Source organism: Acanthopagrus latus, chromosome 13, assembly GCF_904848185.1.
Source record: "Acanthopagrus latus isolate v.2019 chromosome 13, fAcaLat1.1, whole genome shotgun sequence".
Lineage (NCBI taxonomy): Eukaryota > Metazoa > Chordata > Actinopteri > Spariformes > Sparidae > Acanthopagrus > Acanthopagrus latus.
The window spans coordinates 27,173,200-27,185,605 of NC_051051.1; the positions used below are offsets into that span (position 1 = coordinate 27,173,200).

Genomic DNA, 12,406 nt, shown 5'->3' on the forward strand with positions numbered 1-12,406 from the left:
AGGACCATGCTCAACCTCGGCGGCGTCGCAACAACAACCAACGGCACCTACATGCTGGCAGAGCACCACCTGCAGCAGCAGCACCACCAACACCACGGTTACTACCAGGCCTCTCCAACCAGCGCCACCCATCACACGGCGCCCCACAGTCTGCCGCCCTCACCCCCAAACTCTCAGCCGGGCAGCCCAGACGGGCAGGCGGAGCTGCTCAGCTTAGCGCCACACGCTCCGCCTCCATACCAGCAGCGTCTGGGAGGGATCAAGGTGACGGGGTTATCTCCACACGCCCTGCTGATGACACACGGCCAGGGAGTCCTGACGGGTCCAAAATACAACAGGCGGAACAACCCGGAGCTGGAGAAGAGGAGGATCCACTTCTGTGACTACCCAGGTACGATTAAAGATGAATCACTTTCCATCCAGTAACGTGTCAGTTTACAGTCCGACACAACTCGAGTTTTGGACGAGAGGTCTGATTTGAGGGGAAATTTTCATTTATTAGCACTATTTTTCCTTTTGGTTAGAAGACTGATGTCACTGTGACTGGAGACGGATGTTGGGTCGTTACACCCTTTCACATCACAGGATTCTCTGAGTGTCACGGCTGATTGAAGTCAGGATAAATCGAGCTGACTTGCACTGATATTAAGTTCACTGCCAGCATTTTTCTCTCACCTGTTGCAAACACTTTCAACTGTTAACACACGATCAGCCGCAGCATCACATGTTAGAAGTACAGATGCTGAAGCTCGCAGCAGCATTAACAGAGTTCAGTCTGACGAGATGCGAGCGATGTAACCTGACGGTGAACCGGCTCCTTAGATGACCCGTGTTGGTGGTGCTGCTCTGTTCATGTGTGGAGCGCCTCGGGCAACACACAGAACAGAAGGCCATCCAATATCTGCTCAAACAGACCAGAGTAAATATTGAAGGGCTACAACTGAACAGTGTCCCTGCATTTTGAACACAACACAGTCAGTCAGCAGCTGAAGACCTGCTGGACGTTAAAACAGTTTGAAATCAAGTCCCAACGAGTTGACTGTCTTTCTCTTGAAAATAAAAAGTAGGTTTTTTGCTGCATTATATTCACTTAAAACAAGCACCGTGAAGTTTTCTCGTAAGTTTTTGGTCTCCATGTTTTCCCGTCCACAGAGCGCCTCTAACATACAGTCCAGGACGCGTCCTCCCTCTACATTTGATATGGTCCTTTTGTCCAGAGATACAGTTTCTGTCCACCTGGCTCATGAAGTTTCTCTGTGATTATTTCTTTTTCAGGCTGCACCAAAGTTTACACAAAGAGCTCTCACCTGAAGGCTCACCAGCGGACGCACACAGGTAAGAAAACGCTGACTTTAACACTGCTGATGTGACAGGAAACGTTCAGCTGACAGATGCGTTTACTGTTTCTGTTCCGACCATCAGGCCACAGTGTCACAATTCAGTTGGGTTATTTATTTATATTCTGCATATTTTGTCAGGTCGCCAGTTTCGATCCACCCTGTAACTATAATAGAGGGCACAATGAGAAGGAGAACAACATAAAGGAAACATTAGTTTGCTCAAGAGTTTTTGTTTTTTCTTCCTCCATGTTGAGACGTGCTCGTACCTGTCTGCCGAGCTTCCCCCGAGAGGGAGAACAAAGAAGGGAGGGAGGAGGAAAAAGGAAAAAATAGAGGGAAGACACGCAGTTAAATGAAGGCCAAACCAGTTACTCCTGCTTTTCAGTTCAGATGATGGAGGAGGAGGAAGGTGGAGGGTTTGCAGAATGGGGGGGGGGTTCAGTGTGTTTCCCCTCTGTAAGGTGACACCTGTGGACTCGTAGCAGCCTCAGACCCGACGTTTGGAGGTTTACTCACGTGACGAACGCTGCAGAGCTTCTCCGGTGTGAAAACAGTGACGGAGAGAAAAAGTCGAACACGTGAACTATCGTGTAAATAAAACAGAGCTCTCTCTGTGCTCGTAAAGAGATAAGATGAAACTTTATGGAGGCCCAGTGGGGAAGTTGGGTTGTTGCAGCAGCAGGATGCAGAAAGACAAATAGACTGTAAAATATGCAGTGAGAAGAGTAAACAGCTCAATACAATACAGCAGCGAGAGGAGAGAAATCATACCAGGATGTCAGCTGTGCGAGAGGGAAATGTGGATTATTGAAGGTTTGTTACCCAGTGAGCAGGATAAACGCTCTGCAAACCACCGATATGTTGCTCCCAGTTAGATTTTAAAAAAAATCCAGTGTCAGGTTCAACACCTGCTTCTGTCCCCACAGACTCGGCTGGAAACGTCATCAAAAATACCTGCTTTGTGTTCACACATCAAGCCGACGTCTCAGTAAAAATATTTGTTCGAACTCAGTCTTGAACAGTGTCTCACATCCAGCTACATGGTTTGTTTGACATTTGAAACATGAAATGAAACGATGCTACCTTTTAACTCTGGAGATCGGACAGATGTTAGCATGTTTCAGCCAATGAACTTCTGGATGGAAGTCGCAGACACTCTGGTTCTGGTTCTCTGATGAAAGTCGCAGATCATGAAACTGAAACGTGTCGCAGCGTGTTCAGTTTGCATGAAGACAAAGCGATCTGATTTACTCACGCTGGTCAGTTACTGGTTGATCCGGCAGGCGAGCTTTACTTTACAAAACCAGGCTTGTTGCATCTTGCTCATGTTCAGTTGACGATGACTCACGAGTCAGAAATGTTGGGCTGGCTGCGGAGATGATCCAGGCAAAATAAAACCCTAACAACAGTGTGGGCGTGATGTAGATCTCATAATTGTGTTTTCCTTCAGAAATCCTGCTCAGGTGTTTTGATTCAGGTGAATATTTATCTCTCGTCCAAACTGATTCATTCCCTGTCTCCCCAACAGACCGTGGAGTTCCTCTAGGCTCTTTCTGAGGTCCTCCCCTTTTCATTTTGTATTTTTGTGCCGTTTGTGGAGACTTGATCATTTCTGGCTGATAATCAAATTTCAGATAAAGATTGAAAGTCTTGTTCTGCTCGCTCTCTTCTGACGTCTTCCACGTCTGCATCTGTCTGCGTCGAGTCGCCGCACTTCCACAGGTTTGATTGGCTGCTGATATTCGTGAGATGAATTAAAACACATGCAGTCGCTCTGAGTTTCCTGAGCCGCCGTGCAGTAAAAGCCGAACACGATGTCGCCGGTGACCCTCAGATCGCCTCCTGATTAAAGCAGTCCGGCCTGTTTGCATCACCTGTAAATGGTTTCTAAATGTGGGTCGGTTTTATTTTCACTCTCTGACTTGTGGAGTTATTTGTGTGTTATCTCCTCCAGGATTGATTAATGCGGCTCTCTGTTTGCCCACTTGAGTGTTGAAGCCTGTTCACACCTGCAGCTTCCACAGAGCTCTGCAGCCGGTCTCCTACACACAGCAAACATGGGACAACAAGAGCTGTTAGCTGTTAGCTGTTAGCTGTTAGCTGTTAGCTTCATGAATCAGTTGAACAGAACCATCCCATTCGTTTCCACTCTGGCGTGTCTATCTGTGCATGTGGGTTTGTGTAACACAGCCAGGAGGAGCATTATATACCGCCACGTCATCACTGGATACAACAGTAATTATCTACATGTTGCATCAACTCTCCTGTCGGCTGAGAATCTTTAATGTGGTGAAACGTCCTCCCTGAGTTATGTCTGTTTCAGTTCGCTGAAAGTGAGATGTGACCTTTTTTCTTCCTCCAGGCGATCGTATCAGGAAGTCGTTCGTGTGTGTGTCACTCAGGATCCTTCTCATTTTCTTGCGACCTACTTTTCAAAACTTTATCTGCTCTAATCTCCACAATAAAATGGAGCCAAGGTTTTCATTAAGAAATCAAGCTGGCTGCAGAGATTAGTTAGCGTGGCGGGTGATTAGCTGACAGAGTTCTGAGTTTCTTCATGGAGGATTTGAAAACCTTTTTTGTGTTGAGCTTCTGTTCAAACCCTGCGTTCCTCGCGGTTGCTGTGGTTTTCCCTCCCACAGGTCAGAATCGAGCAGGTTAGCACAACAGACTCTAAATCGGCCTTCATGATCCGAGTCCCATGTGTTTCCTGCAGCCCACACACAGCGTGCTGCCTCACGTCTGATGCATGAGACAGCGGTTCAGAGTCGGGCTACAGACGTCTGCAGATCCGCCTCATTAACTCCACTCGGCTTTTTTTCCACCAAATATTTGGGAGGTTTGGTGAAACTGTTATCTGCAGACGAACAGGCTGAACAGGACGGCAGAGCGGCCATCGCTCTTACATAACAACAGGTGCTGGAATGTAACCGAGTACATTTACTGAAGTACTTCTAGTTTTGGCCAGTAAATACTTGAACTTCACTACATCTCAAAGATTAGATTTTACATAGAAAACACAGAGACGCTCATTAAATATGATGTTTGTCTGGTTGCAGCTTGTTAAACGTGAGGATTCGCTGCTTCTCTTCATCACTTTGACATAGTTCAATCAGTTTGACGCAGGCATCACTTTACAATCTGAGAAACTGATGAGCAGAAGTTTTCTGATATTTTACAAACGGAGTGATTTAAGGCCATCACGATATCAGATTTTAAATAAAATGTACAATAACTATATTCTAATGATATGTAGAGAAATTCTGGGGAAAAAAGTAATGATCAAATAAGTTTTTAACCTTGTTTACTGAGTGTTTAGTCAGAATATGAGTGGCAGAGATGGAGTCTGTCACCAGAAGTGTAAAAATAATTGGACATAAATAACAATTATTATGAACGACACAATCAGATGAACTCACAAACAGAAGACGCACGAGGACAAACATCTTCTCATTATTCTGTAACATCACGATGATTATCAAGATATCGTGACGCCCCTCAAGCAGCAGCCACGTTCATGTTGTTGTAAAGCAGCTTAGATCACAACAACCCGGCCCTCCCTCTGGTCCAGGGGGTCCAGCCTTGACCCTGGCCTCATACAGTTGTGTAATTGTGTTAGTGTGTGTGTGTGTGTGTGTGTGTGTGTGTTATCAGCGTGATTAGGGAACCCTCCAGCCCTCTTCACAAACACTCAGCGATAAAGCTGAGAGCTCCACAAAGACTTTATGGGCGTCCTGCACAGAGAGGTGTTTGCTCTGTGACTCAGTGAAGCCCGGAAGAGACGGCTTCATACTGTCGCCTACACACTGCCGAGGTTTCCTACCAGACTGTGTGTACGTGCTTCAGGCATCGATCACACAAAGGTTTATATTTTTATATAATCACAGGAGGAATTGTTGAGTTTCCATGCAGCAGGTTCAGCGTTGTCTCGACGTCTGAGGAACTAAAGAAAAACTTTGGACTGTTGTTATTACCACGTCTTTGTACAAATTAAGTTTATAAAGTCAGAGCCGATAATAACTAAAGATCAGCCACAAAGCTTAAAGACATGACTGGTTGAGGACGTCCGCTGAGGCTCCACCTGCTCCGTCTGAGCCTCATGATTGTGGGGAAAACACCGTCAGTCTTTCAGCTCCTATAGAGCAAATATATACGTTCCTCTGACATCAGCCTGCAACAAAAGCTTTTCATGTCCCGGAGTGATGGATGCTCTGTTACTGTGTGTGTGTGTGTGTGTGTGTGTGTGTGTGTGTGTGTGTGTGTGTGTGTGTGTGTGTGTGTGTGTGTGTGTGGCTCATTTCTAATCGGCCACCTGATCAAACAGTTTGTGTATAAATGCCTCTGAAGGCTTTTAGAGCGTCGAGGCTTTTAGTTTTCAGAGAGCGGCTCGGTGTTCTGACCCGTCTACAGATCAGGAGCTACACACCAGAATCATCCTGATAGTTAACGAGCCTCCAAATGTCAGACTCATTTTCATATATTCTAAAAGAAGTTAGAAAAAGCCGGAGAAGAGAAACTAGTGATGAGTTCAGTCACTCAGCTAAAACAACAAAATAATATATATAAGAACTTTAAACTTCAGACTCGTCCAGATCGGCCACAATCCCAAAAATCCCCTTTTCTTACGAATAGCCTATTTAGTAAGTATATTTTTTATTCCAAGTTAATAAAAGTTAGATTTGTATACATGTACATGTGATTTTGGATTTTTGCCGTCATGTCACAGCTCAGGATACAGAGATCATGGAGTTTTAGAATTATAGTATTTAGTATCTGGAAAACAACACACATGTTATTCAGAGGTTGTTTGTTGTGTTTTCCAACAACATTTCTACAAGAAACCAAATAATTTAGTGCATAAAAAAAGTCAGGTCTGAGTTCAGTTTTGGTAAAAATGAAACTGTGAGAGAGGATTCTGGTGAACACCTCCTCACTGCTCCGTCACACTGGATCAGAGCGTGTCCAGATGGATGGAGCTGGTCGCCTCCTGGCAGCTTGTTGAGGAGTATCTCCCCGTCGAGTGTGTTTGTTCTGTCCGGGTCGAGTTTCACCGGCCTGTTTGCTAACTCAGAGGGATAATGGTCTCAGAGAGGCGGCTGTGCTTTTGACCCCGACAACTATAGAGCAAAACCAAACACACCTGCGGCTCGAGAGCCTCCACCTGTCATACGGAGACGTTTGGACTCAGTCTCAGCACACACACACAACAAGCGGGTCAGTCCAGAACCAGGACCTGCGAGGCTCTGGTGGGCTGGACTGAAGTGGGCTGCTCGGGTTTTATTGTTTCTGTGTGAATCTGTAAAACTCTCAGAAACACGCGATGGTAATCTTCCCGTTAATCCTTATTTTTCTGCTCTGCTGTCACCTCTGTGCTCTTTGGACCACGTCGCTCTGCTAATAGCTGTCACTCAGTGATTGATGGTCAATAGTAGAAGTTATCTAATCAGCACTAACGGGGCCCACGCTGGTAATGAGCACTTGATGACCCAAACAGCCAGAGACGGTCGGCCTCCCTCCTCCCTCCACGCCGGCTGATAGCAGAGCTTCCTGCAGGAGCTTCAGTCAAGGACGCGACTTAGAAAGAAGATTTTGTGGCATTAAAAGACACAAAATCAGTATTAATGTTTGTCCCTGCTGGAAAAAAACACATTGAACTGGATCCAGAACATTTTGTACTTGAGGAATCTGACTCTTATCGTCTTTCTGTTTGCACTCATCGATTCTCGGACATTAATTTCCCCCTCGACTATGAAAGATGACATTTTTCCGGCTGTGTGCGCAGCAGCCTTTTCTCCGTGTCGATGATTAGCTCAGTGTGAGGCAACAGCGCAGAAATGTCAATGTTTGGGTGAGGAGGAGAAGATTTACTTTACACTTTATTGTTCTTCAGTTCTTTTACACGCTCTGTGTTCATACCTGCTTATCCAGAACCACATTATGATTATATAACATATCAGAGATATCAGGAAAGTAGAAAGAACAAAGAGTCGGAGGAATAATCTGTTATTTGGGGTGTTTTTTATACTGAAGTTAATTGATTTATAATTTGAATCTAAAACTAAACTTTGTCGTCTTGATGTTCTCTGGACACACGATTGTTCAACGTTTCAGCAGCAGAACTGAGCGCTGACTGAATGAATCAGGGCGACTCAGGAAATTATAAACATAAAGTGTAATATTGTAATGATCAGAATAAGTTCTGTACTCTGCTGACGTCCGTCCTCGTCTGTCTGCTGCAGGTGAGAAGCCGTACCGCTGTACGTGGGAGAACTGCGACTGGCGCTTCGCCCGATCGGACGAGCTCACCCGACACTACCGGAAACACACCGGAGCCAAACCCTTCAAGTGCGTCGCCTGCAGCCGCTGCTTCTCCCGCTCCGATCACCTGGCCCTGCACATGAAGCGCCATCAGAACTAACCCGGACAGGACCTGTACATACCAACACACACACACACACACACACACAGACAGAGCAGTGTGTGGACATGACAGCCAGCTGATCCAGGAACTGAACCGTGAACAGATACAGAACCAAAATCATCTCTGTGCACCCGGGTTTGATCATTCTGTGGGAATCAGTGAGGGCAGGGAGAGAAGAACTTCTAGGTTCTTGTTTTCTCCTCTCAGACGTAGAACGGGTCGTCTGCTCTCAGTCGACAGTGTTTGCTGAAGTCTTCACGGCAGATTAACGAGCGGCCGGAACTCAGAGATGATTTTGGCGTCTGATCTCGTCCCTGAACACAAAACACACTCGACACGACGTGAACTGTGGTGTCGGCCTCTTGAGAAGCATTTGGGACTCTTGATTTCATCCTGGAAGTACTTCCTTCTGCTGCCACTACCATCATCACCATCATCATCATCACCATCATCATCACCATCATCATCATCATCACCACCATCATCATCATCATCATCATCACCATCATCATCATCATCATCACCATCATCATCACCATCATCACCACCATCATCATCATCATCATCACCACCATCATCATCATCATCATCATCACCATCATCATCATCATCATCACCATCATCATCACCATCATCACTACCATCATCACCATCACCACCATCATCATCACCATCATCACCGTCTTTTATCATTTTGAGGTGTGAACTTTCGAGGAGACATGGAAGCGTTCTTCCCTCCATCCTGCCTTTTTGTAAATACTTGTTAATATATAAGATGTGTGTCTGTATGTGTGTGTGTGTGTGTGTGTGAGAATACAACGAATGTATTGAGATTTATACTTGACTTTCTTTTCTTTTCTTTTCTTTTGTTGTTTTTTTTTGTGTAACATCAGATGTTAATGATACGAGTCGAGATGAAATCTCCTTGAAGAGTAAACAGTCAGAGAGCTCTCCATGGAGAAGTTAATAAGCACAGGATCTACCTGTCGAGCTCCGACAGCGAGACACTTGCCAATGTTTGTATCCATGACATTACCCGTTGCCGTGGCGACCAGCTCCCCTGACGACAGTTTGCGGTTTACCTGCAGTTTCTATTCAGCGCTGAGGTTTTTTTTCCCTCTTCGACTCTTCAGCTCGGGGAGACGGAGGCGGGCGGAGCGACCGGTTATGTAATCGCTGCTGATGATTGTAATGTGCAGAGTCGATTCTGTCAGCCGGACGGGTTAACGTTCACTTCTGATTGCATGACTCTGATCGTCGGCTGTGGCTCCGTGCCCGCAGCAGGAATTACAAGAGGAGGAAATGTGTTGCTCAGTACATTTGACAAGTTTGATTACATAAACAAACATGACTGAATAATCCACAAGCCACAGAGAAGAAAAGACTAACATCACAATAAGAGAGGGTTCATTTGTAAATCTAAAATCCAATTACATTTAGTTATAAAGCTCTTCACTCTTACAAACGCAACTCTTTTTAAATTTGTCAGAATAATAACTTTATTGAAAGTCTTCCAGTGGAGCGAGCGAGCGATCAATAATATCTGATAATCCTGAATCCTCTTCAGTCCAACGTGGCCACGCCCACTGCTGATGTCACCACAGCCTGTTCTATGTGTTACTTTAGGCGCGTTGTGCTGCGAGTGAGAAAGTAAAGATAACACGATGTGGTGACACGAAGGTTTCGTGAAAACAAACAGGTGAATGTTCTGCAGCTCGCTCTTAACGCTGATGACAGTCGGCTGAAGTCTCCAAACATTCCTGGAGCTTCACGTAAAATATCTCCCACCAGATTCTACCAGCTCTGTTTCACCGTCAAGCTCCAGAAATGTTAACGATTGTTATCATCGTTGACGTTGAGCGTGCAGCTGGTCCACAGGGGGAGCTGTTCGGTCCAGACCAGGTCCAGGTCTACGCCTGCTGACCGGCACCACCTACAGGACCGGGACGTAACAGCAGCAGCACTTTGTCTCTGCAGCTGGACGACGCTGCCAAGTTGTTTTCTCTGTTTGTCCTTTTAAACCCTCACACTTTACGAGCAGCGTCTCAGACTGGATGTATTTAATTGTCACAGAGGTTCGACAGCCGCCGGGACGTTTCTGGATTGATGTTGTGATCACCTGGCACTCCATGACACACTGACCGAGCCCGCCTGTCCACCGTGTGATCTCCTTCCTGTTATTTCAACACTGCGTACGATTGTTGCTATTTTTCTAAGATTTCTTCCAGAGGAAACGAGTTCTCCTGTGTCTCTCCAGGAGGGAGCGCTGACCACCCACTGTGTACAGACCTGTAGTTTTAGATTGAACAGAAGATGCTGTAAATATTTGTTTGGTTTTATTTCCTATTTTAATATTAATATTTTTCTTTTTTTTAAGTAATGGGATCTTAGAAGATGTTTGATTTTGTTTTGATACTGTTTATGTGTGAGAGAATTTACGTACAAATTGATGAGAACAACAATGGTGTATTTTTTTGTTTGTGAAAAATAAAAAAGAATTCATGAAATAACTCTGACTGTTTTCTGGTTTCTTGGTCTCAGATTTTAATACCTACACATGCAGAAGAAAGGAGCCATTATATCAGTAAATACTGGGACGACATCAGCCGTAAATGTTTATTTCTCTGACTGATAATATTCTGATTTTTTAAATTTTTTGTATTTTGAATATGTGAATTGTTGACTGAGCTCAACATGTACATGAAAATATAACTGGTCAGACCAAAGAAAAATCCACCAGAAATCTTCTGGTGAAATGTTGGAAATGTGCATTTTGCAAACCACAGATATGCAGAAACATTTCAGATCTTTCGGTTTTATGTTGTGACACTGTGCTTGTGCTCTGGTTGGGTTCAGGCACAAAACCCAGTTGGTTGGTGTCAGAAAAAGATTCTGTTGAGGCTCAGAATACCTGGTTCTGTCTGCCAGAGGTCTCTCAGTTCACATCAGTCTGTCAGAATCCAGATAAGATGATGGATATGAAACAAACATATTTAATGTGCGCGTGGTCTGCAGAACATTTCATTCTGAACACCGGGCTGAACAGAACAAACTGAACTCATCACCTTTCCTCTGATAACATTGTGTCTGTGAGGAGAGAATGGATCAGTTCAAATATTAAAAAGACTTTATTGACAGATTTTGTGCAGAGCAGAAGGAGTTAATGATTCCCCGACATCGACCCGTCTGCGCTCCGAGGTGCCTGATTGTGTCGGCGTGACGTGTCGGGTGAAAGGTGACTCTGCTGGAGCTGCGTGACACAAAAGAGCCTGAAAGTCAACAGTTGAGCAGGAATAAAAGTCAGAGTATAAAGGTATAATGGCAGAGAGGGTGGGGTCCGCCGCTGTTCTCTGCTGGCAGGGAGAGTAATCATTATGTTTGTGCCAAGATGCTTTCAGCAGAGAGCCGCAGAGATTTGCCTCATCAGCTGAGACAACGCCCTGAACGTTGACACGGACTGTTTCTGCGTGCAGACGCAGGAAGCATCGATGATGAGCTGCAGCGTTCTGATGAGATCTTTTTACTGGTTTTATTGCAAAATGGGTTTCATGTGCTGCCAAACGTCGTTCAGTCCCACAGAAACTCTGACGGCTCGTGTTTCCTGGAGTTTACAAAGATGCCGTGTTCTGTGTGTGAAGCTTGGATGTGAGGAAAATGGATATAAAATGTAAAAGACTTATTTCCTCCTGATGTGATGATGCAAACAAACAGCTGGGTGAAAACATCCTGAGTGATGGATGTCAGAATATCATATCAAGCTTGTGATGTCATCGAGTGACAGTCGGCCTTCAGTGCGGTCGAGGTCCAGGACGGTCAGAACTCCTCGGTCCGCTTCTGTTGTTCTGTCAAAGTAATCGTGGGAATACAAATAAAGCTAACAGCTCTGGAAAACTTCAAGGGTTTTTTCAGTGCATGGATTTTTGTAGTTGCACCATCCAGAGTCGTGTTGTTCCCCGGGGGGATGTTTGACTCAGAGGATCACAGTTCAGCGCTGCAGAATCAGTCAGACAAGTTTTAACAGGAGTTTTACTGCCGCGGCTGAGGAATGAGCAGCGAGCCGAGCAGCCGGCTTCAGCGGGTCGACAGCTGACTGATCAGGAGAGCGAGGCCAAACAAAATGAACCCAAACAGTAAATAAAAAAAAGGAAATAGAGATAAACGGGTGAGTCATCAGCAAAGAGCCTGCAGGATCACTGCTGCCAAGAAACATCAGGAGAGGCTGCAAACATACAGAAGAGAGATCCGCTCAGACTGTACAGATGATCGATGCTCAACACGATGTTCAGAAACATGAATGTTTTGAGTGATTCTAAGATTTAGGACTCATGCTCTGAACGTCTGCACCAACATCTGTTCATCTCGTAGATTTTTATCTGGATGAGTGAAAAGTTTGACTGCTGGTAGCTCAACACCTGAGGAGGCCAAACTCACGGCCCCAGGTGGTGTGACGCTGCCAGAGATAAGTTTCAAGAGGTTTTCTGGCGATGTCAGGATATTTCCACCCGAGATATTCTCAGTTAGTTATCACCACATTTTCAGCCACCTTTCTGAGAAAAAAAAATACTTTCAGTGAGACTTCAAGGTTTTTTTCCTACCAAAACCAGGTATTTTAAGGCAAACCGTAAAGAAACTGTCAGCAAATTTG

The 12,406-nt window shown here is 45.2% G+C and overlaps 1 protein-coding gene across 1 annotated transcript in view; it reads left to right on the forward strand.

The window, feature by feature from the left end:
• klf5l (Kruppel-like factor 5 like) overlaps nt 1–8,286 on the forward strand; it is an 18,338-nt gene extending 10,052 nt beyond the window's left edge. The window contains exons 2-4 of the mRNA XM_037120357.1: nt 1–391; nt 1,276–1,335; nt 7,580–8,286. The exon at nt 1–391 is cut by the window's left edge and continues 555 nt beyond it. Coding sequence (XP_036976252.1) covers nt 1–391; nt 1,276–1,335; nt 7,580–7,758 — 630 coding nt within the window. The 3' untranslated portion in view covers nt 7,759–8,286. The remainder of the gene's footprint in view (nt 392–1,275; nt 1,336–7,579) is intronic.
• The last annotated feature ends 4,120 nt before the right edge of the window (nt 8,287–12,406 follow it).